General features: G+C 36.5%; 1 protein-coding gene across 1 annotated transcript in view; it reads right to left on the reverse strand.

Moving 5' to 3' along the window:
- LOC306806119 (BEN domain-containing protein 5) overlaps nucleotides 1-26,728 on the reverse strand; it is a 549,457-nt gene that overhangs the window by 332,348 nt on the left and 190,381 nt on the right. The window contains exon 4 of the mRNA XM_079314569.1: nucleotides 4,132-4,226. Coding sequence (XP_079170695.1) covers nucleotides 4,132-4,226 — 95 coding nt within the window. The remainder of the gene's footprint in view (nucleotides 1-4,131; nucleotides 4,227-26,728) is intronic.

The raw sequence follows: 26,728 nt of genomic DNA on the forward strand, positions 1-26,728 counted from the left end.
TCTGCTCATTTGAAATGCAGAATAAAATACAATGGATGTCTGAAGACTTAACAGGTGTCAACCAGATATTTGCCAGCTACTGCTACTATTCTACTGGGAGGAGCTGCTGTTCTATAAATACTAATTAGAGTTTTGCACATGATCTTGCTGAAATACCTAAGGTGATGAGTGGCCAGTTGTTACTTTTAAAAGATTAGCACAATTTGAAAAACTAATGTCCCCAATGAGGCAATGCTCACACTGAATAATCAAGAGTTATAGCTGTTCTCTGCCCAAAGGGAATATTTGCTCACTTCATCATTTGGAAAATCTGCTGCCTCTCGAACAACTCACTCTTCTATTTAACTTTGAGAAACTTGCAAAACTTTGTGCAATCAATATAATAGTACAGTATATGTAGTTATATGGTCTTCCACTGCTATGCCCACATGGCAGCCTTTATTACCTTTACTTACAAAGACAGAGCTCTTAGTGTGAAATCATGGTTAAGAAACTGCAACAAAAAAATTTTTTGCTTAAATCAAGCGGCAAAGAAAAATAGGATTACAGTATAAAGTCCACAAAAACAGCCAAAATTCAATTTCCTTAAATCCCTCTCCCTTCAAATTCTTCACCCCCACTAAATAGGAAAAACAGACACAGGCAAAACAGAACAGGTCTCTGTGATACTGAGGTTTTATATTAAATTTTTTTATATAATAACTTCTTATTTTAAAATCCTCTCCAATTCTCTATAATCTTGGTGTAGTACAGATAAAAAACCAGTTAATTTTAAGCAAAATGTTAAAGTGACACGGCCCATTTCCTTGGTTTATAATAAAATCTTGAGTTTCATCTTGTCCAGTCTGCTATGAAAAGCAAGTGATGTCCCAAGGTGTGACACATTGCTGTATTTCTATATGTGAGCTGTGCTTCAATGCAGTGAAATTTGATACAACTGATACAATCCCTTATTAATTAGTGTCAATGACCATGTATGGGGAAAACATATATATCATTTTAATCAGCATTTTTTTTCAGGCTTTTAAATTTTTTTTTAAAGAAATCATTTTCTTTACAGTGAAACCTATATTTTTCCTTATCTGTCAAGGATATCCCTACTGCTTCCTCTTTTCCAGTAGCTCATTACTGGAAATGTTTGGCCTTACTTCAAAAGAGAAGAATATGTCAACACCAGAACATCTGTGTCCACATAGAGTGCTTTGATGACAGTGATATACTCCATTTACATCAGTAACACTGAGCTGAACCTTGATGCTGTCTGCATTTAAAGATCTTACCCCACAGGGCAAGAGAATACAGGTCAAAAACGTTGATCTCTGTTTGATACACTCTCTACTTCAAGAGCACTTGGCAGCAATTTGTTCCAGAGTCAAGAATCAAACTCACAAAGTGTTGCAAAGCTCGGAGCCATGTTTGCATAACCACATTCAAAACAAATATTAAAATTCACAGTCTCTGGAGGCCAATCTACTTTTGATATGCAGGGGTTTGTGAGCAATACGGTCAAATTCTAGCCTGAATACAGTAGGAAGTTTCTCATTTAAATCAAAAAGCCATAACTCAGGCTTGAACATCTGTTATTAAGAGAGATAATGTACCTATATCTCTCAAATGAAAAAAGGAAAACAGGCACTTTATTATCTAAAATTCAAATTTGAGTATCTAAACAGGGAGTGGAATAGTTATGTGTGACACAGAGTTGTGCCTGTCAGTGTGGCCAGAGGAAGTTGGGTGATTTTCAGTATGGAACAAATGCCTCCACAGGCAGGCACAACAATGATTAATTCCTCAAATATGTCATACAGAAGAGTTCAGAGGTGAAGCCTGAGCCACAGAGTGTTTGTAGCCCATGGCTACTGGCAATCTTCCTTTTAACTGGATTTTAAAACCTTTAGTGTTTCTTCTTTTTGTAATTAATATATAATTTTCTAATTTAACTACATTGTGTCCACTAAACAGCTATGCTGACATAAACCCTAATATGAGGTGGAGAGTTTCAATAATTTCCTTCCACACCTTCCTCCCCTCATGTAAAGCTCAGCACTTTTGCAGCAGGGAATGATCCAGTATTGCTTACAAGACTAATACATACAAAACATCAAACAGCATCCAATCAATGCAGCTGGATATTGCCCTGCTCGTGCTCAAGGACCACAACCACCTGTGTGCTGCAATAGCAGCTGCAAGTACTGGTAAATCCTATTTCAGCAAACAGAGAAAGAGAAAATTCTGTTTACAGGTTGCACTAGAATGCCATGGAAACAGATACAGAGGTAACTGTGAAAGGCATAATCCAAATGGAAGACAGCCCTGATAGAGCTCATATATCCAAAAATAATATATATGTTTTCCCACTTGGAAAACACATGCATAAATCCTATTAACATCAAGACAGAAAATTATACTGAGTAGACCCCAATATCACTAAGGTCCCTGATAAGAGTATGAATTAATGTGCACCTTCAAAGCAGAGCAAGATGTTTTCATATGCAGACTATTAGAAAAAAATAAAAATATCTTAATAGAATAATCATCTTTTTAAAGAAAAAAAAAATTACATCTTGAATTTTTGAAACGGGATTAAAGTGTGGTAGTAGCCCTGTAAAAGGAAGCTGCTCAGCACCTGCTGCCTACACTGTGCCTGGCTTCAGGCAATGTTATTCATTCCTTGCTTTCATGGGAGCAAAACACATCCTCTAAAAATATAAAACACAAAAATAAATAGATCTCTGGGGAAATGGAAGAGAAATCTGTTTTAAAAATAGTGAAGGAGCCTCTACGTTCTAAAAAAATAAGTCCATTTTGCATTGTTTTGTAAGATTTACACTTTAATTTGAAACCAAAGTAAGGCATAAAATTTGTATGAAAGCAATATCTGATTTATAGATAAACTTAAAACACAATACACTTAGCTGCAAATACCAGACCCCAGCGAGAGAAGGAAAAGGTTTTGAAAGATGATTAAAATAGGCTTGATAAATTTGGCCCTGAAATGCCCCAAAAGATTTTTCTGAAGTTAAATAGTAAACACAATTAACATGACTTTTGCTACAAAAACACTAATGGATTCTTTTAATTAATTTTAAATGTTATTCCATGTTCCTATTGAGCTGGAATTGACTCAATGCACTAACTGTACTGTGAGACAGTTCTTTTGTCCACGACCTTCTCATCTAGACAAAAAAACAAATATCCATTCTGTTGGAAATAAGAAGAGGAAGCCACATAATGAGAACAATCTTATGACCACCATTTCCATTTTGTGAGTGAAAAATTTGTGAGAGTTGAAGCATTTAAGAGAGATATATTTATGAATCCCAGATAATGTCCAGCTTGATCAAATGTATTACCAATTAACCAATAAAAAGTAGCAGCTGTGAAGGCTGACAAGAATAACTTACTGTACACCTCTGGCCTAACCTCACAATCCATATTCAAACAAATCTCTTGGCAAAGGCAAATCATACAATTCTTGGGAGTCTTGCATGCATTCAGACTCACTAGATTTACATATTATTATTCACAGTAGATGTTTCATTACATTTGCTTTGAGAAAATGTACAATCTATATGGGTATTCACATGTTTAATATGCACATGACTTCCCATTTTGTACATTTTCTGTAGCTGATGATGAGGTTGTTTGGTCTCCCTCTGTCTTACACCAGGCACTGCTCATTCACTTGAGATCAACTCGTGGCAGAACTCACATTCCTCCACCAAATCCAGCCACCCCAAAACAGGCAGAACAATTCCAAGCAGCTTTTCAAAACCAGACCAACCCCAGTCCATCTCCCATAATATTTGCAGGGCTTTTTTTGGAGATTAATGCAGGCCAAAAATGGTACAATTACTGTCCTAAGAGCAGGACAGTCACTGAAAAACAATTTTCCCCAAGCCCTGACTGCTCAGTTTGCTCAAATGGACATCTCTTCAGTCATGCCACTTGAAACAAGGCACTGCAAGGGGCCTCCAGAGTTCACACTGCTCAGCTGCTCCAAAGAGAACCTGCCCTCACAACACTGCTGTATCAAGGTTCTCATACTCCCATGCTCCTCAGCCATGGGGTCTTTGGTACAAGTGCCAAGTCAAACACTGATATCTCATTAACTCTTAGAGAATAACTCACCATTTTGGTCGGCTTGTGGATTTCACCATTGGAGCCATCCCATCTCTGTAGAGGCTTTTTGTTTTGCTGAAGTTGACAACATTGAAAATTACTCTCTAGAGGGAAAAAAAAGAAAAAGAAAAGAGATCAGGTATAAATTCTAAAAGAGCTTCAACATGTGTTGTCTATACCAGATGCATAAAAATTTACACAGATAATATATGAAATAGATATGTACATTATGAATTGCTATTCTCCATAGACTTCAGATAATGGATATCCTGTCTGTTCTAACTATTTAAAATGTCCCTGTTGTTTTACACTGCATTGATATATCTGAAATATATGTTTTTAATTTAGCATGCTGATTTTTCAGTAGGAACCCTAGCCAGACAAAAAAAAAAAAAAATAAGCAGAGCAAGTCCAGTGTGCTGCAGTTAACATTACAGAGATGGATGGAAAGCTGGGAGATGGGGTAGCATTCCTTGTGAAAATCTTCACAGAATTAGAGGATAGAAACACAGAATTGCTGAAGCTGGAAAAGGCTTCCAAGATCAAGCCCAACCATTAATCCAGCACTGCCAAATCCACAGCTCATGTCCCTGAGCACCACATCTCCATCCCTCTGGAGAAAGCAATGACTTCCCTGATCAGATAGTTCCAATCCTTGACAGCCCTTTCAATACCTAAACAGAAATTGCATGTAGTCATCAGTTGTTTGAGTGTGATAGATAAAGAGAAAAGATTCTAAATCTGATATTATTTTAAACTAAAACTTTGGGAAAGCTGTAGGTGATATTTAACAGGTCAAGGGAAGAGCAAAATTTAGATCTTTAAGGGTAATGGACTGATACTAAAAGCAAATTAATGCAGGGGGAAGACAAGAGAAAACAGCGACAAAACCTTTCTTTTTGCCATCTGTTTGCTTCAAGTCATTTCATACAAAATTACTTATTCTGTGTCTGTTAAGAAAGTCTAAATTGAATCTAGCTCATCTCATGGAGTACACTGACTTTTCAGATGGTAAATGCAGTGTCCCTCATTTGTTGTACTCTTTTGATACCCAGCATGGATGTACTGCAACAAAATAAAATATGAAGTCTAAATTAGTTTTTATAAAACAGTCCATAATATAGTGGTACATTCAGTTTCTAGATGTCTCTTTACATTTGTTTTTTAAAGGTAGAAGTGAAGACAAACCACTAAAAATTATATTCACACTTTTCTTTTAGAATAAACTATTGTAATATTAGCACCTTTCATAATGGTGCATGAGAAGCTTAAGAACTGATTGATCACTATTTAAAATCAAACAATTTTTGACTAAAACAATAAGATCAATTAAGCTTTCATAGGTAAAACTTTCCAAAAACAAATCTGGACTTTCCAGGCAGTCTGCTCAGGCAACAGGGAGTGATAAGATTAAAGTGAAAGGAATCAGCAGTGGGACACAGACAGGAACCAGGCACATTTATCCTTTCATATGGGGCAGGGAGGAAGCCAGGGAAGCTGCATAGCCCTAAGAAGCTCTGTACTCAAGAAAAATTAAGCAAGTTTTTCAGAGGTAAGGTAGTGCTGAAGATTTTCTGAATGGGTGGGAACACATACTGCCATGTTGCAAATTCTGCAAATCAGTAAAAGCAAAATCTAAAAATAACCTGTAGGTTTGACTAGAACTGACATGAAAAACTAGCAAGTTGAGAAAATCACTTTCTTAAAGGTGGTAATTTGATTTTGCACCAAAGGTTGTGAAGAAACTACATATCCCCACACAAGAGTTTTCATGTATTTTGAGATTTTTTTCATGGTCATGAAATTAATTTATTTTTATAACTCTGGATAAAAGAATGCACTTAATTTACAGAATGTTATGTTTGTAATTTGAAGTATTTAGGATATTGCTTATCTGATGAAATATCCACCTTGGGAGGTCTCTAGTTCTCCATCTTCTTATGTTTACCATGGATGACTTCAATCTAGAGAATGGTGTTTAAGTCTCTACATTCTTTATGCTCTACATGCAAGTATTCCTCTCTATTAGAATGCTCAGATTTTCCTCTATTACTTAACTCTCTTCATATTTTTGAAAACAAATTAAGTTGCAACAAATTGGTTTGTTAATCTTGATGTTTGCATGGAGTGAATGAAACAAACAAGATCTCCAAACCAATTGCCTTAAACTTTGGATGCAATCATGTCACTGTTGGAAAGGGAAAGTTGCTAATTTTGTTACATACTGACTCAGAGCAGACAGCTGGTAGAGAATGTTCTTATTCCAATCAAGCTTATTTTGTATAATGAGTTGGGCAAATGTACACAACTGGGTAAGCAATGTATATAAAAACAAAAATATGCAGCTCATTTAACAAGACAGTGCAGATGATAGCGTTCCGAGCACTGCCGCTGGCCGCGGAGCCAGCAGCGAGCAACGCGTGCACTGCCCCAGCGTGGCACCCAGCTAGGCTGGCAGAACCTACAATCCAGCAGCACAGAACAGGACTTCATCTGCACACACCACTGAAGTGATGAAGCACACAAACCAAGGCACTCAAATGAGCAGCTGAACCCCGTCAAGTATTCCTGGTGATAGTTAAAATAGTCCGCGCAGCTCAGGCAGTGAAGTGTGCGAAAATGTAATGACTGCAGGATACACACTGGAAAAATATCCAGCTTGCTCAATAAGGTATGCAAACAGCTTTGAACTGAATGCCATCATAAAAGGCTGTGATACAGCAATCAAAGTTTTGCTGAACAAATCTAATTTTTAGTCTATCTAAACTTCTATCCTTTAACGCACCCGTTATGCAGCATAGAGAATAAAAGAACTAGAAACAAACTGTGCACATTAAAACACTTTTTTCCAAGAAAATTAACACTATTCTGAATGATTATATAAGTTATAGAGATGTACAAGATTGTCATCTTATAAGCAATATAATTGAGATACTCTAAAATGAGTGTTCAAGAATTTAAGAAAGGTCAAGTTAAGAAAATAAAACTAGATTAAATGTACCTAAAATTTCGTAGAAATTTTTCTGGTCTCCAGAGCATCAATACAGAGAAAAATGGTGGGAATTTTGGCAATAAAAATACTTGTTGGGAGTGCATGAATACTACTAAAAGAAGCAATATTCAAACTGATACTGAGATTATAATTCTGTGCTTTCACATCAGATTTAAAATAAAATCTTAAATCTATTGCATTATTTTGACAAACAGATCTGCAGTTTCTGGGTAGGTGGAAGAGGTGTGGTGCAGAAAAGCCTCTCAGGACAGCACAGAGTCAAACCATGTTCTTGGGGATGCACCAGGATGTGTTGTGGCCTCACAGCACGAGGAGAGACAAATGCTGCAGTCCTGGGCTCTGTGCTTGGGCTGCCAAATCTGAGACAAAACTCATAGAGAACATGAGACAAGGCAGGCAAGTTCTGCCCACTGGGAGAAGAAGGAGGAGGACCTCTTTCCATAACATGGGCATTAAGTTTGAATTTCAAGGTATCTTGCTGATGAAACCATTTTAACAGAAAACAAAGGAAAAGCTTGGTACTTCCTTTAGCCCTAAAATTTAATGATTATGTCCTGTTTTCCTTACAGTCCATTGCTGACTTACTTCAGGAATTAAAAGCACAAACAGGTGTTAAGGGATACTCAGTGTGTTTAACACAAGCAAGATGATGAACCATAAACAAAAGGAGGAAAGGTGGATGAAATATGTCACATTTTTTTCTTCTTGCCAGCAGTTTTCCTGACTGGAGCTGGAAGGAGTTGCTGTATCTGGGGGCAGGCAGACAGCAGGGTGGTTTTGGTTTGGAGCTGCAGGCACTGAGAGTGGATGGTTGTATTGAGCATCATATTCCAACAGGCTGGAGGGAGCACAGAGCTCACCCAGCTCCCAGCAGCTTTCCAAAAGAAAGTCACACCTCTGACAAAGGTCAAGTGCCTTCCCCCAGGATAAGGACACTCTTAGGTCCCTTCAAAAAGTCTCCCAGTTTTATTTTGCATGGTTTTCCCTGGCCTGCTGCTCACAGAAATAACTGTGCAGCTCTGGCTGACATTAAAAGGGAAAAAAATAAAAACAAACACACCATAGAACACCACAAAATTCTGCCTGAGGCAGACACCTGGCAGGGAAAATTTTGTGTCAAATCATTACAAGTATGAGAAGTTTTAACTAACTGAAAATAGGGTTTGCAGTAGGAAGTGTCAGGCCTTCTTAATATTGATGTAACATACATATATTAAATATTTTAAATTATAGAATATATTTAATAATAATAGAATAATAATTTCAATTCAGTGAATAATGCTTAATGCTACCAGTATGAGCTATCAAAGTACCTGGGGACCAATTGTTTGAAGTCAGTCATGAACAATTTCTTCATTTAGCCAGCCAAAATAAAAGAACTGGGCACTAAGTATTACTACTAAGATTTTCAGCTGAAATTAAGTTCTGAGGTTTTGTGCTTTGAATGAACATTAAAGATCCAAAATTGGATACCATGGGGCTCTGCCTTGCTTACCCTGCTTGATATCTTGCTTTCCTCTCCTATAGATTCTTTAGATATTACAGTGTTTTGTGAATTTCTGAAACCTGCATCTTTTTTTGAGTTGAGTTCTTGCCTTGGCAAGAATCTTGGTTATCCTTTCCTTTCTCCTTTCCTTCTTTAAAAAAAAAATAAAAATAAATAAAGATGTGTGTTTTCATCTCTTTAAAGGGCAGGTCTACTTCAGAAGGAGAAAAAGAAAAAAAAAAACCAAAAAAACACAAAGAAAGAAAAATGAACCAACCCCATGACATGTGAGATTTTGAGACACCATTTATGAATGTGAGAAAGTGGCAACATGGGATTGCTGCCTGCTCACCAAAAAAAGTGTTGCATTTTGGTATTTGAGTCAGAAGGTCCTTAGGATCTTTTCTGACAAAGCACCTTATACAAACAGTACAAAAAAAAATTACACTGGAGGGACTTCCAAATGGAAAGAAAAAAAGTGTCACCTGCAACTGTTATCAATGCTGAAGAAAACAAGTAATATAACAGTCAGGTCTGTGCAAAATCCCCAATGAGAATGTACAAATAGCGTTTTTCTGACCTTTTCAAATTTAAATCATTCATTACTGCTAACATTTTAAAATAACCCATGCTTTTCTTTTCCCTTTGTAGGAACATTTGTCCTTTCGAATGGAAAAGTTTTTAATATTGACAGCATTTAGCCTTTTTCTCTTCAGCTAAGGAGCTTTCAAAACCTGCTGATGCTCAGGAGGGGAACATGAATTCTCACTTTCAGAGGGGGGAGGATGCTGGGGACCACTGAGAGCTCCTCCAGCCTCTCTCATCAGCTGCACCTGTGTCTTGTTAACAGTGGAAACTGTCGAGTCTTTAAAGCACAATGAAATTTTAGGAAAGTGACGCAGCAAATGTATAACAGATTGTGAATTATTGGTGTTTTTCCCTTGGTAGAGATCTTCACTTAGCTACTTGAAAGCAAGGAATGCTGAAGTCTGAGATGTTGCAAAGAGCAACATTAAAATGAGACCCCAAGGATTTTAATACAGCAAGACCTCTGATACGATGCTTTGCCAACTATTAAGTTAGTTTAGCATTTATTGTGCTATTTATCTGTTTGTGGGAGATTTTCTTGGGTTTGATGCTAGCCCAGCACCCTTAAGCTGTGTGAGTGTTTTTCAGGTAATGGGGTTTAACAGTGTGTCAATGCCAAAAAATATTTTAAAAAATAATGACTAGTCTAGGCATTTTCCTAGTTATATGTTCTTTCTATCCTTTCTTTGCCCTCAAACTAATATACTTAGGCATGGACCCACAAGAGGGGTAAGATCTGTGGAGGCCAGTGCTCCTTTCCATTTGGAATTTCACATTTACCTCATTAAGTTCCATGGAGGGGAAACTGTGGAGAAGACCCTTTTCCAGCAGAAAGCTTCCAAAAGTATTTACAGAGGAATTGCTACTCCCTGTTTAATGTCATGCTGTGGACTGACCACTAACCTGGCTTCTCTGTGTGACCTGCTGGACTTGAAAATTATGAGAGCAAAAGTCACTCCAAGTTATCCCAACTCAACTTTTCTCTGAAAAACAGCAACTTTTTCAATGAACAGAACAGCAATATTGTTCTCTTGCAATCATAAGTCAGCTTTCTGTTTTAACTTTTCATCTGAACATCAATAATCTGACACTTCCAATTGAAAACTCAGAAATGTCCATTTGGAAAGCCAGCAGTTGTGTAATTAGACTGACTCCTGTTCCTTGCTCCCTTGGGCCAAAATCTCCAATAGAATTGCAAATGTGTCACAAGACATATATTGGATTGTGTTGATTCATCAAAAAGAAAATAGCACAAGTCCTGACATGGCATATAACCAGGCTACAGAGTTATTTAAAATAGGTTTGAAGCTGAAACCTTCTTGCCATTTTTTCCATTCTTTGTAGCAAAAGGTCAAAATTTTTGCAAAAATAACAAAGGCATCTTTATTTAATTAGCTTGGGGGGAATAAAACACAATACTTTTATTATTTTCTATCTCTTAATATATATGCAGGCTTTGGCAAAAGAACCATTGCTGGGAAATTGCAGAGCTGCAGGAATGTGTGAGCAACTTTTTATTTGATAACTGACAGGTGCCTGAGCCCTGTTGGTCTTGTCATTGCCTTTCTCCATACCCATGAATATTTTCAGCAATCAGTAATACAAGAATACAGTGCATAGTCTTTCTCTGAGACATTCTCAACCAGCTAAATTATTTCCTAATAGATTCCATGCCACATTGCAGCCACTGCCAGATGACATTTGAAGTAGCATCATGTATTAAACTCATTCTGCATAATTACAGAAGCTATCCATGTTTAGGTTCTATATTCTTTTCAATCAATATTATGGCTGCAGGTGGATAGTAACAGCTGGCTGTTCTGGAACGTGTTAGCAAAATTTGCGGATATCTTACATCCCTCAAGAGGAAGCAGCTGAAAAGACTTACATTTTCCTTTTCCTAATAGAAATTATTTAGCCAGTGAGAAGAAATGCTACAAAGTTTTGTAGGATTTGAAATAGTTAGAATAATAACATCTTCTTGGTGGTACAAAAAGATAATGCTATCAATGAAATGTTTTCTAGTCCAAATCCCCTCCATGCTGCAGGGCCCAAAGGAGGCATCAAAACAAGGAGATCAGTCTGGAAAAGAGAAAGAGCCACAAAAAGCCACCACATACAGGAACTGTGGTAAGAACCAAAAGCCCATCTTTATGAGTACTGGCATAAAGTGTGTCCTGGAGAGCAGAGCATGAAGTAGCACTAAGTTCATGTGGGAACATTCCCTGCACAGGCTGCTTTTCTGGGCCACTCATAAAGTGCAAACCAGCCCATGATCCAGAATCAAAGGCTCCCTCACCACCAAACGAGACCCTGGTGATGGACACCAAATGATGCAGAGCTTAAAGCATGCAGGTGGAGCGCTGAGCACTCTCACCCAAAACACTGCACACAGCAGGTGACAGTGGCACTAACAATGATAGAGTGGCACTGCTATTTGTATGGATCATGATTTTGCTCAACCCCTAAACACACAGAAGGTAATAATCACGATTTAAATAGCATGCAAACAGAAAGGCAGAAATCCATCTGATACCCAGGCTGGAAGATGAGAATGAAAAAGCCTTTTCAAGTGTGGGTCCTTGTGAGGAAGATAAAGAAAGTCCTGTTAAGAGAGAAATTTGGATGAAGCTTTTCCAGCAATTGTTTACTCTGTATTTTTGCAGCTGGCATTTTTCACAGTTAAAACCTAATGTTTGTCTGGAGCTTGTGGGAAAATTCTGTGGGGGGAAAAGAAGGAGAGGATAGCACATAGAAGGCAAGACAGGATATATGGGAGAGCTCAGAAACCAGCACTGATGTATTTGCCTCAGTGTTCTCTGATGGGTTACAAAACAATGACATTTTGATGTGTACAAGCCCTGGTTATTAGTGCCAGTGGTCTTGGTCACGTTACTGGGATCACAGCCTTGCAAACGTAAACCTCTCTATTTACTTCTCCTGTAACTAAGCACAGATGGGCTTTGTGTCCAGGTTATTCATGGAGGTCCTTGGTTTTCCCTTTATTTTCTTTAATTCAAGCATTTTAGTAGCTATTACAATGAAACCTTTGAACCTTCTATGTTCTTCCATGCATGGCTCTGAATAGTAATAGAATAAAGGTTTCCCATATTATACAGCTCCTTTATATTTAGACAGAATTTGAATTGGATCCTTACTGGAGTAGCTGCAGTGCTCCTGAAAAAAATACTTTTTTTTTTTTTTGAGGGAAAATATAAACTATATGCTATCAATTTCATTAAAATAAGGGATATTGTTACAGCATGTACCCTCTAGTTTTCCTTTGCAAAATTAATAATCCCTTCTATTTCTATATAGCAGGGTTAAAATATTATTGGTTTCTTTTCCTGCTCTTTCTAGCTGAATCCTTTTGCATACTGCAACATTCACACAATTCACTGATTTCTATAAGAAAATGTAATCGATGTGTTAGTGTACATTGGAATTTTAGCATTGACAACCAGGAGCTTGCAGTATTGATTTGAAAAAAAATGCTCATGATTTCTACAGTTCTTCAGCACTATTTCTTGTATTTTCAATTTTCACTGCTTAGAAGTCTACTCCAAGAGTTTAACTCATTTACTAACAGACTATTCAAAGTTTTGTGCTTCAAAAGAAAACCCAAGAGTAAGTAGAAGGAAATCTGATGTAATACCTGCTATTTTTTGTATACCTATTTGACATTTAGAATAAGACCTCAGAACTGCCTTAACCAGCCCTAATAGTGAAGGGATATATGAATTGTACTCAAAGCTTTGAAAATCCCATTCTGAAGCTGAAATGCTGAATGTTAGATTCAAATGCTGATCTCTGTCTGTTTGCAAAGGTGATTCACAGCATGTGGAATAAACATGTTTTGGCAGTGTCAGGAGCTAAACAGCCAAACAAAAGAACAGGGAGGATTTCAATAGAAAAGTTAAGTGTCTTAAAGCAAGGTGCCCTGTGCTGTGTTTGAGTAACACAGGTGTCATTCTCCCCTGGCATTCCTCCCTGGCAGTGGAAAGGGAAAAAATGCTCAGCAATGGCAAATTCTCATTACTGGGGTGAACAGTATAACTGCAGTCCAGTCAGTCAGGTCCTTTTTCTCTCAAATGACAGAGGTAAAATTTCATTTTGCCCTGCCTGAGCTTAAAATGGAGATTAAAAAATCTGTGTTAAGGAAAGCTCTCAAATACATAAATATTTAGCCCCACTTGAAGTGTTCCTAGAAGCTTAAAGTTAAGCAAACATTCACACTTTCTACTGAAAATGGGTGGATTTCTGATTCAGAATTTAAGACAGCCTAGAATTATGGGAGAAAAATGCTGGGTTTGCCAAAAATCCCATAGGCACCATTTATCCTTAGTAAGTGATCACTGTAGATTGGAACTGATGTTTCTGCAGCTTTGGGATGCAGCAACATTTTTATTACTGTTACAGATCAACTTTAAGTGTAATATTGTTTTGTTAGTTTATGTAAATCAATCTGCTGTATGAATAAAAGGAATTTGGAAATGGATCACTCATCTTTATTGGCTTTGAAGTACAAAGTATTTGGTACTTTGCTCAAACTATTATTTTATATTGAGTTACAAGAAATATTGCTCAGATACTCAGCACAAATTCTGGTAATTTTCCATCAAAAACAAGACTCCAAAAAGATATAAATATGGTACAGTGCTGAACATAATTCTAAAAAAAATTGTATCATGTATGGCCAAAGCCTCTTTCAGTATGATACAGATTTGATTTTCCTTCAGATCACTTCCAAAAGGTAGAGCAGAAATCTGCTGTGAAGTGCCCTCCTGGTAGAGAAAACATCATCTCTAAATGGTTGCTTATTCTTCTGCAAAGCAACAGCAACAGCAGGCTGCTATGAGGCAACTATGAATGCTCTGTGCATTTTAACAGGTAAATTCTGCACTCTTTAATATGCCAGGTTGATGGAATATTCAAAGTTGCTGAAAACCCTTCTGGGGAAATGTGAAAATTGATAACATTGCTTCTCATAGCTCAGTATTTTAATACAACATCTCAATATTAACCGTAATGCTGCAAAAAGATCTTTCACACTTTATGTTGTTCAATTTTTTCATTTTGGAAAAGACTCAAGAGTTTTTTTGGAAACCATATGTAAATTTAATTCCTAGAATTTTAAAAAATCGTAACAGCAGAAGATACAAATTATTAGCAAAAAAAATTTTTAGTCAAAGATCCAAGATATTCCTCAGTTCCCTTACAAAGTAATCACAGCTGATCATCTCTCATTTCCCAGAGTATCATTTCAACCCTGAGTTTCCAGAACACTAATGCAGTTTACACTTAATTCTGCTGCAATGCATATGATAAGTTTTCCCCTGATTTTACTCATATCTATAGTTACATCACCTCATGAGCACTGCTCTGACAGCCAGCCTATGACTGTGCATCACAGAGGCAAAAGTCTGCAAATACTATTTTGGTGGCCAAGCCTGGGGAGGGAAAGGAACCCACTTATCACTAGGGAGGCAGGAAGATACAAACAAAAAAAGTGCATGCACTGGCAGGAGCAGAAGACTTTCAATAAATAAGTATGCTAATATGACCTTACAAATAATGAGAAGTTTCCCACAAATCTGAAACAGTGCTCTGTCACCAAAATGCAATTCCCATTGCAAGGGAGAATGTTTTTCTGTGGTCCTCAGTGCTTGACACTGGACTCAACAGGAATTTTAGCTATGCCAGGAATAAAGACTGAAGCTGTAAATGTGACTGTGAGAAATAAAATGGTGACTCAGATTTGGGATGTCAGCTGCAAGAGCAGCACACTGTGAGTCCCAAGAGGGTGAAATCCATGGCTTAGCACTGCCCTAGTTCTGGATCATTAGGGATTTCCTCAAAGAGCACAGCCTCACCCCAGCTGCTGAGATCCCCAGGGTGGGAGAGCTGAGTCATCCAGGCTCTGTGGCAGCACTGAGTGCAAACTTTGCACCCAAGGCTCTCTGAGATGGGGACCTTCCCTCCAGGGGTGACAGTGACAGCACTGCACTGGTGACCTGGCACAGCACAGCCTCAGACCACAGCCTGCAGACAAACAGCCCCTCACATCAACTAGCCCCTGTGCTTTCCCTGTGTCTAAAGGCAGCTCTGATAGTGTTTATTTGTCTGTACCATGCCAGCTCCTATGAAATTCTAACATAAAAATATGACCATGAAGATTTCTCCAAGGTAAAAAATGCCCATCTTCCAAAAATGAGTGGCAGTCAGGTTCCCTCTTTTGGAAAGAACAATTCCTCTTCTCATATTGTTTCTTATAACACATGCTTTGAGCCTTTTCTTCCTCAAGGAATTGACTTTTAAAAGTGTGCCTATAGGAAAAAAAAAACACAACTGCCTTGCAGGATAGATTAAAATTTTGTCCAAGTTTGTAACTCTATTACCCTAACAATAAACCAGATTATAGGATATTTTACTAGAACACTGACAATTCTAAAACCTATTAAAAATATGAACAAATCAATAAAGATAAAGCTGAATTATACATATAAGGAACATTTTCTTTATTGAACAATTCTTATAGATCGCTTTGAAATAACACTGTTCTAGATGTTTGCTTGGATGATCTTATTGCTGAGTTTCAATGTGATAACTATAGCAGTTCTGCATTATATCCTTATCAACAGCAAACAAGAAGAAGAATGGAAAGACATTCAGATATAAACATATATGAAGTCTCTTGTAAATAGCTTCAAGGGTTTAACCACATTAACAGCATGTTTATTATTAAAAAAAAAATTGCTAAAACACAGCTGAGAAAAGAAAGAGTTTCATTACAAACACAACCCTGGTAAATATGTTGAATTACTCTAGTTAGTTACTTCTGCTGAAACCTGTGTTATAGAATAGAATTAGTAAAGAATTATGATCTTTTATGTATGCATGAAATGTAAACCAGGGAAATGGCCTGGAAAAATTGAAAAAATCTGTTTTGATGTTTATAGAAAGTTTTCTTTGCATTTTATAAGTTTCTGTATATAAATACAAGGTTAGCAGAGTAAATTATAGTCTGAAACCAGGGCAGCTCTGGCCCCCAGAATCTGACATTGCTGACCACAAAAGGATTTTAAGGTTTATTTGAATCCTAATAGATTTCTAATTGAGCTAAAATAGCTATTTCATCACCAGAACATGTTATGGCAGACTACATTTTCTAATATTCATCCAAGTTTCCCAAAGAAAGATACCATTGCATAGGCAGATTTTTCATAGGAAAAAGTCAGGGTAATTCATTTCTCTTTGCTTCTCTCACCCCTGGGACGACCTCTCACAATAAGAATTGTCAGTGCCTTATTTATAATGGCAGATCTCAGGTTTGATTCTGGCAGCTTTTGATCTCTTGATGGCCCAAAAGCTTTCAAATACAGAGGAATCTGATGCTTTTTTGGCATCCTGCAGTGTGCCTAAACCTCAAAAGCAAGTTTTAGTCCCAGAAGTGAATTACTGAAGCAGTGTAAACAAAACACAAACGTCACAAAATGATGAATATCTCAAACAAAATGTCTTTGTCAGACAGATGACAACCTCAGATCACTTGAAAAGCATTTGTAGAAACTCTGCAATCTGCAAACAAACTTCTGTTTTACAACCCAAAACTAAAAAGTACATGAATACAATGAATTATTAAAACAGCAAATATTCTTTTTTTGACATTCATGTAAAAATTCAAATATCTCCATTCTTTTAAACATTTAGTCCATGTAAAAAAAAAAATCCCTGCATGTTTCTACACCACAGAAATGTACATAACTACCCAGTCACAACATAGCTGTCAGAAAAAGGATATAAGAGCTCCACTGAACACTGTCTTCAACAAAGCTCTCATATCTGATTTATTGAAAAAGAACAGAATAAATGAGAGGCAAAATATTTTATATTATTTGAAGACATAACTTTTGAGGAGTATGTGACAGTGAGAGCTATTTTATCCCTACAAACCTCTTTTTGAGGTATGACCTCTAGACAGATGCAGAAAACATTTGTTGCACATTTCAAATAGGAGAAGGTCTGGCTTTTTGCTCTATTAATACATTATTGTTAAACTCTTAGCAAAGCTTAAGGTTTTCTTTTTTCATTGTGATGATGGAAAGGGAAAGCAGAGAGGAAGGAGAGGGAAAGGACCACGCTCTGCTATAAGAAATGTCAGGTTGTTTGGTTTTTATTTTAGCACAAAGATGCAGTAAAAGTGGTTTGACAATTTTCAGTTGTATGTCCCTCAGTGCTGCTTTCAGGTTGCAGTGGATGCTGTAAAATACCAGATCTATGCCTCAGTCTATTAGAAATCATGCTTTATTTTTTTTAAAGCAAACTGGAAACACAGATAAAATGTTGTAGACTAGCAGGCTTGATACTGTAACCTTTTTATACCAGCTGTAACTACATTAACAAAAAGATAGTTGCTATAATATCATTACTGGGAATCAAGGCACTTTGAAAATCTTTGGTCTTTGTGCCAGTTTCTAGTGGAGTCAAATTAGCAATAATGCTCTGTATTAGTAACGCAGCCACTAGTAAAAAAAAAAAAAAAAAAATTCAAAAGAAGTGAGAATACATTTGGAAATAATTCAAAGAGATTGGGGAATGACAGCAGAGGATTTGCCAGACTAATGAAATTCCTTGTTCCTAACCTTTAAATACCCGTGTGTACTGTACCAGGCCCCATTCTGACTAAATCTGTGCTGTTAGGTTTACAAATAAAACTGCTAACCTTTTGCATTATTGATCAGGGATGGCATGCCTAGCCCACAGTCCTATTTACATTCTATTTCTTTGACACTTCTAAGATATAATGTGTCTTCTACAAAACAAGAGCTCTTCCCATTTCAACCCTGCAGTTTGTGTTCTTCGTGCAATTTAATGGCTGTAATCAATTTAGAAGCTTAGTCTTTGAATAGTAGATAAAACTTGCAATATTTATTGGTAAATAAATGCCTAATTATAATAATTTAGGAACATTTCCAGTATCATGTTTTTTTCTAAATAAATAGCTCCAAAAATTATCTCCTTCATATAACAATAATACTTAAATAAAGATTGTGTAACAACTTACATCACTCTAATGTTATCATGAAGAAATTTTGCGCCTATTTTAAACAAAATGCAAGACTTTTTTAAACTGAAGAATTAGAAATAAGTATGTAGTTTCGAAGATAGAAAATTTAACCTCATGTTCTGGACAGAGATGAACTAAGCCTTCCTTCCCAAGGCTTGCAAAATGGAAGTTGGCACAGCACCAAAGACAAATTTAGATAAAATGCGCCAGGTCTTGAAAAATTTTGTGCTTCAGGACAATTGGGAAAAAATCTGACTCCTTATTCCTGAATGTAGTGATCAAATGCTCTTTAACAGTAGGTGTGCTGCTCACCCACACACTTGCTGACCAGAATCACCTTATAAATTCTTCAAAAGGACCTTGAAAGTTTTAAAACTGTTCCTCAGGTTCCAAATGTGCCCACTCGTACCACAAGGCACTTTAAGTATCAGTGTTTCTGAAGTTAGAAAAGGAAAATCATCAGCCACTTCAAGCAGGTCCTGCTTTGACACCAGAAAGTCAATTCACTCAGCTTAGCAGCATTCAATTCTCAACAACATTTTGTTCTGGGTCTCTGTCAAGTTATTCTAGGCTGTGAAATTGTCAGGAATGATGGATGACTATCAGCCTTCTGCTATCTTTTTCTTTCTCCTTAGAGATTTGTGGCTGCTGACTGCAAAGCAAATTCCTCTTTTCTCTTTTTTTTTTTTTTTTTGCACAACACACCAAATGAACAACAGTAATTATGAGAAAGCCTACACTACAATTATTTTAGCACTTAACTTTGTATTGACATCTTAAGAGACAGAGCTCTCTAGATTGATTAGCAATGATATAGCTTCCTGCCTTTTACTACCACTGCTGCAGTCATCCTTTACATGCAATTTCTTCAAAATAAAAACCCCCACTGTTATTTTATCTTAATATTTAAATTAAAATTTGAACTAATATCTGAAAAAAATCTAATACTAATATTAGTCCAGGGCATTATTATTATTATACTAGAATTTCAAACTGTGTAGTATTTGTAACACAATCAAAGCTGACTAAAGAGAATAATTTAAGGATAATGGGATTTTGTTGGGCAATATGCTAAAGCTACATTATTTTTCCAGGTTGAAATCCTTGCTTGAACAAATCCTGTTTGTCCAGCCATTGCAGTCCTGGCATGTAGAGGGGAAAAATTACTGAAAAATTACTGACAGAATTTGATCTCAAGAATTTAAACCATTTACTAAAATTAAATACAGAAAGAAACATCTGGCCTGGAAAATGAACAATTTTGGAAGGAAAAATGCAACAGTGAGAGAAAATAAACTGGGACATCCTTCAAACCCATGCCAATTATGATCCAGTCTCCCATATTTCTATTGTATTCAAAATAACTGCAAAATTTCTCACAAACAGTTCTCTAGCAATAACAACACATTAATTAATCTCCATTACTCTCAGTCACAAAGCTGTTCCTTCCAATTACACATCAGATCTGCTCAACTCACTACACAGGGCTGCACAACACAGTGAAATGGAGTCTGCTCCACCCCAGAGCATGGACAATCCTGAAAAACACCTCCAGCACCCCCAAGGAAAGCATTATCAGATATCATCATCATTGCCTTTAACACTAAATTCAAAGAAAAGCAGAACACTTCAAAAAGCCTAAATAATGCAGAAATAAATGTATCCCAGCCAGGCCAAAGGCTGACATTGATCTGTTTATTTTATCACATGAAATACATGGGAGAGAGAAATATAAGTTTGTCCTTCATAAGTTCCTTTAATAAGGCAGGAAACATTTTTGGGATTTAGAATTTACAAAATCTGAAAGTGGATGCATACAAATGGTATTCACATACAGACTTCCTCCTTGACCTTTTTTTTACTTTAAATTCACTTTTTATGTTGTGTCCTGTTTCTTTTAACTAACAAGTATTCTACCCACAGACATTTAATCCAGATTTGATGGGGTTATTAACTAATTTGCTACTGTTTCAGTATTCTCTCATTTCCCTCAGCTTCACTAATGGAAAACCATTTTATTATGGGATAATTTTCAACAAGTAAATCCCAACTAAATGATGCAGACTACAGAAAAATGGAAACTCTGCTACCTAGAAAAACAAAATTTGAGGAATAATGGCAAAATTCAGCTAAGTGCCTTTGCATGACATCCTACCACCCCTGGATTCCCCAGAATACACTGCAGGTCCTACCATTTGTTATGGGATTTATTTATATGTTCACTGTACAGAGGTTCTCACCAGGAAACCAGGGAAGGTTTCAGCTGGTATGAACAGTAAATTTCCTTCATGCTTTGGACTGCTGCGACAGAATTCTCTCATAGCACTGACAGAGGGATTAATAAGTGTTTAAACTGCATGGTTCACTCCCACAAAAAGTATCAGAAGGTCAGTTTAATTTTTTCTGAATTTCAGTATATAAAAGTTTACTTCTCCTAGGTTTAGAAAATTAAGGAGTTTTGACCTGTGAGCACAAGGTGCCTTTCAGCACAACTCTTGCATACAGGGATTTGACCACTTTTATGGTGTACCAGAAGTTATATTGACTTTTGCAGGAAAAAAATGACTGAAATAAAAAATCAAATCAGCCCAAACTGAGGTTTCAGAACTTGGCCATAAGTAGGATTGTCCCTCCCTTACTCAAAAAAATTACTTTCAAACATGGGGTCACTACCAGGTCAAAGACTATCAGAATCTTTAATCTAGAAATCTGTAATATACAAAGTCAAATTTTCCATTGAAGGTACCTAATCACTGGGACTGTATTATCCCAATTAATCCTTAATCAGATAAATTAACTCACTGGTATGTTCAAAAAATTTTTCAATCTTTTCCTGGAGTAGGAAAATGAATATAACCTCTCCTAGGAAATGTCCTAAATGTCTCCCTCAAAAAGTCATTAGCTGGAATCTGTGGTATATGGTAACTTAATGTCAGAAAAAGAGGTAACAGACGTTAACAGTCCCTTAATGAGATGAAATGCAATTTAAACCGTAATCTCATTACCTAAAAATAAATAAACCTCTTCTGCTTTACCTTTTGGACTTAGCTTAGGCCTATTTGTTTTATCTCCATTTAGGTTTCAACTTTAATCATATCTCAGAAGCTTTTACACAGAAGAACTGCAGGGGCAACTGAGTTTGTCTACAATATTTGCTTACTTGTGGCTGTTTACTCTGAAATTCCTCATTTGCTGCCAAATAGAAGGCAATGTCCAAAGCCATAGAGCAGAGATAAGAGTTTAAATCTCACTATCAAGAGAATCACCTTCTCAACAGAAAAGTTGGAACCATATTAAATCAAATATTACTTTACTTCCAATGCATTAATTTATTTTTCTTATGCCAGGAGTATCCAGATATGTGTACAAATAAATGTGGTTTGAACCCTTTTTTATCATTTTATAACATTTTAATATTGTTATCTTCCAGCCTGTAAGAATGCAGAATTTTATTGGTAGCTGTGTGAATAAAATATGTATGGATATCTGTCCATATTATATTAAAAAAGAGGGAATGAGAGAGTAAAAGAAGAACTATATTCTTCATGCATGTAATGTATTAAATACTGATACTTAATATCTGCAGGAAGCATGAGTTTAAAAAGAATTTCCAAAAAGAAAAGCAAACCACTTCCCACTCCACAAGACATTTATACACAAAATACTGTATGAACAGTCTCCCAAGGAAACCACATGAAACAAAAAGCCAAATTAATCTCCAGTTCTCCAAAATTTCAAATGCAGCATATTTCCTTCTAACCCATTACTATGCTCCAGCTAGGCAAAAGGCTCACATTTACCTATTTTCCTTGATTATATTAAATTATATTACATTATATGTGTAACATACATACCCCATGTATTAAGTAGAAATTAAAATGCTTCTCCCTCACAGTTTATGAACCAGGAATCATTTGACACTTACTGTATTCACAAATTTGCAAGATGAGAGTGGGTGCCTTTGGAAAAGGTCATCTTTTCTCTGTCATTCTCCACCCCTCTGCAAACTATTTTTTATATCAGAAAGAGAGCATTTTCTATGTTAAGTTACTCTTAGCACCCCAAAATAAATGATAGCACCTTGGAAGCTGAGCTGTTCTCCTACACCACTCCACCAGGGGTTCTCCGGCACCACTTTCCACAAGGGCATGGCCTGGGACATGTTGACTCATTCATAAAAATAAACAAGGAGTGACAACTAAAATAGTGAGGACAACTGGAATCCCAGTTTGTGGAGAGCAATGCCACAAAGGGAGGTCACAGCTGGGGCTACACAGAACTGATGATGTTTTTATGGAAGGAGAGGTAAGAGAGCTCACCCTCCTGGCTGGCACCTTGGGACAGACACAAGAAGAAAACTTTGTAATACATAATTCAGGGGAACAGCATTTTACTTGACACATCATGTTTTCTAAAAGATGTGCAAGTCTACTCTTATCAGGTATCAAGTTTAGTTACTCAAATTTTTTAAGCTCTCAAGTCTATCTTTTCTTTAATAAACTCATGAAGTCCTTCTTGTACATTGCTGAATGACCTGTCTTTTCTCTTGCTGTATTTGAAAATGAAAACAGAAAAAAATCTGCAAAATTTAAGTAATGGAGAAGAATTGAAGGATTTCAACATTTCCTAGCTGAAGACTCTGGAAGTATGTATGGAAATCTCTAGGCCATGGTAGTTTTCAGAAATTAAATACATTTTACTGAATAAATCCTTTCTCTTCCTTTCAGTTCTGTCATGATTTGTTTTCACGTGAGTTGCATTTTTTGACAGAACCTGTTGCAAACATAACAATGTAAACTATCCATTAATTAAGGAATTCTTTTAAAGCTGAGGAATGATCAGATTTTAGACATCAACAGAAAACATTCTGAAGCACTGTGACAGAAACTCAAGCAACATTCAACCAATGCTGATCATGCCCATCTTTTTTATTCTCCCAGAATTATAAGATTAAAATTGAGCAATCTTCATATTCAACTAAAAAAGTTTTGCAGATAAAACATTTTTAAGACTTTTACTTCTACAGGATTCAAAGATATTTATATCATGGCCATGTCCCACCCTTTTCATGTTTGAAAGGCTGACCAATTGAGGTATCAGTAATATTTGAAGAAGAAATGATCAGGACTCCTGTTATATGCCTACAAGTAACAATTATATTTCTATATTATGCATAATAGGGAAAATAACTGAAATCAAATATTTATTCGTATTTTCTGTTAGTCTGCAGCCAGTCCAATCCCTCTGTAAGTGAACAGTAACATTATCAGCTGCAAAGGAAAACACACTCTCAAAGTTCAAAACGTTTGGTCACACTGTACCTTTTATATTATATGATATTTCAGAAACATTTTCACTTCCTTCTTCAAAGTAATCAAATAGACATATAAGGCTGGAAAAGTATTAAAAAAATTTGATATTGTAGTTGTGAAATCTCAGGAGCCATGGAGAAGAATATACCTTTTCAACCAAGCTTTTAATTATTTTTTCCCCAGCTGCAGACAGGAGCTAGCATAGTTTATTCTGCAGTATCTCACACATCTCACAACAATTTCAAACACACTGACATTCCCAACACTGAAAGCCCTCCATGTCCCCTCTGCCATACCCCCTGGAAAAACCTTTTTGACCACACCAGCCCTCCCAGGGGCAGCAAAATTCAATTTTGCCTAAACAGCTGACAAGCCTTAAGCTGCCTCTGATATGAATAATAAGCAATGATCCCATTGGACTCAGCATTGCACAGAGACATAACAATGAGTTGGTCCCTGCCACAAAAGCTTACAAGTTAATTAATGAAAAAACAGGTTTAGCCCTATCTGTAAAACAATACAAAGATGTTAATGGCAATCCCGTGGTGGGGGTCCAGTACTGCATGAGGTGCTGCAAAACTTTTAGTCCAAAAAGGCAGGACTTGGGCATATTTCTGTTTCCTTAAAACTACTCTTCTAAAGCCATCCAGAAAGTAGTAGGAAGAAGGGAAATGTTAAAGGAAGAGGTTAAAATTAAAGCTGTCTCTCTGCTATAGTCTGGGGTTTAATCCAGTTATCCCAGACTGTTGGTTTTTTTTCCCTAATCTTGGCATTTAAGCATTTTGTGATTCTTTCAATTTGCTAAAAAAACAGAATGATCATATTAAAGTATTTCTCCTTTGTGACTTTTAACAACTTAACACAAGAGAATATAATCCTAGGCAGTGTTACACCCTCCTACAGATAGGTAGAGGTGATAACTCTAAACTGTGTGAACTGCACTTTTTATCTCTCTGATGTTACTATTATTAACTGTTTCACTGTGGATAATTTTAGCACAAACATACAGGAATTCTAACTTATAGTCAAAAAACAACATTACATTTCTTCAAGCCATGAAGAATTCAGCTTCCACAGTGCTTCCTCAACCCCAACAACTTTTTTTTAATACTTTTGTAATGAACTATTAGGCAAATCTGCCGCAGCATGAGAACAAACTATTAAATGCAATGAAATATAAATAGCTCGAGGTGCTACTGAGAAAAAAGATGCACTATAACACTTTAAACAGTGGCTTCTAGTCTGGGTGAAAATACCAGTTCCAGTGTTATTCCCACTGGAAAGGCATTTTAAGTGCAGTGGCACAAAGCCTGTAGGATTCATTTGCAGAAGCCTCCACAAATGTTTTCTCCAGGGTTTACACCTACCTGCCTGTGTGCTTTAGAGTGTGGGGAATTCCCAGGGCCATACCTACAGTCTCATCACTTTTTTTACAGATTCTGTATGGCTGCAGGCTCCAGGGTGTCATTGCTGTAAATAGCAGGAGGCTTGAGGAAAGCTCCCTGAATAAACCCAGGTAAAACTCTGTCTAGACAGGTGAGGCAGTTTGAGTTTGAATTTTGGGGTTCAAGAGGAGGGAAAGAAAACCCCACTGTGCATGGAGTGTTCTGCCTGCAGGTTTCTGCCTTGCACAAGGAAGAGCTGACAGGTGATTCTTTGTTAATTCTTATTAAATTTTACTTTAGCTATCCTGTTGCCCCTGGGACAGCATCTCTTTTTTCATGCAAACTAAAACAGAAATAAAATTTCAGGGAAAATGTCACACAATGAAAATAACTTGAACTAGAAATAGGGGTTTATTAGAACTGTGGTCTTCACAATGCAAACCATGTAGAGTGACCACAACTACTCACAGGAAGGCTCTATGCAAAGAATATATCTAAATGTTTAAAATTAATTATGCCAGTCTATTATTTCTATCCATTAGGGAAATGTTTGGTTTAATTTTTCATCTACTTTAATTAACAAATATAAAATATAAATAAATTAAGGAAGAGGATGTTACTAGGGTGAAAAAAACCTCAGTAAACTAGAAAATTCTTTGCACATTGTCCAGACTGTTGTTTTTTTTTTAAATTCCCTAAACATTTGACAAATCAAAACTTATAAAGAAACAGATAAGAATAAATTTAAATAATTTGTGGTTTCTAAATGTAACAGAAAATTACAGGAAAATAAATATTAAATAACTTTGCCGTTCCAAGGAGAAATGGGAAAAATTCCCATTATCCAACATAACACAGAATTCTCTGTTTCTTATTTGCTGCAGTTGATCTAGCAGATACACAGCAACATGATGCTCCTAAGCATTTCTGAAATCAGACAGAATGGATCTCTGAATTTTGTCTGTGTCACAGACATCTGACTTAAAAATGGAAAGCACTGTACTCTGACTTCTATTTCTGAAATTTCTATTTATCCTCTAAGGGCATATTTTTAGGATATTCAGAAACTCACAGATGAGATTATTCTTATTTGACTCTTCCACTTGTCCTATATATAAGTTGAGAGAAATTTCAGCTAAATGCATCATTTAGTATAAATTTATCTAGAAATGTATTCAGCAATATTTGAGGAAAGTGGTCCTTTTAAACCTCTGAAAATTCCTGATGCTTCCCTAGGTCTGGAGTCTTCAGAATTTGCTTTTTCTTCTCAGAACACTTTTGATTACCAAGACTGAATTGTTTCAAATTACTGTTGTGGTGAAGAAGAGTTTGTGTTTCCAAATACTTTTATCTCCTGTCTGTTTTCCAAAACTTTCAGGCTCTGTTCTATTAATTTTTCTCTGCCTGGGTGCACTGCTAACTGCAACATAAATCATCTAAAGACATGGATTTATCACATCTGGAAGATTCTCTTCAGCACTGTCTGCAAGGTTAAACCTTTACTTTTTAATTCACTCACATTTCTCATTTCCCCATTTTATCTGGCACATTTAAACGAGATGCAAAATATACTTTCTACTAACTCACAAAATAACTGTGACAGGGCATAACAGCTGTGGAAAATGGAGAATGGACCCTCAAAATGTTCACAGAAGGGATATCAGGACTCTGGGACACTGCTCCCACATGTAAGGTCAAGCAGGAGTCGATTAATCAGGATCCTATAGCAGGAAAATGTTTTCTCAAATCTGAGGC

The sequence above is a fragment of the Erithacus rubecula genome (genome assembly GCF_903797595.1).
Source record: "Erithacus rubecula genome assembly, chromosome: 10".
Taxonomy (NCBI): domain Eukaryota; kingdom Metazoa; phylum Chordata; class Aves; order Passeriformes; family Muscicapidae; genus Erithacus; species Erithacus rubecula.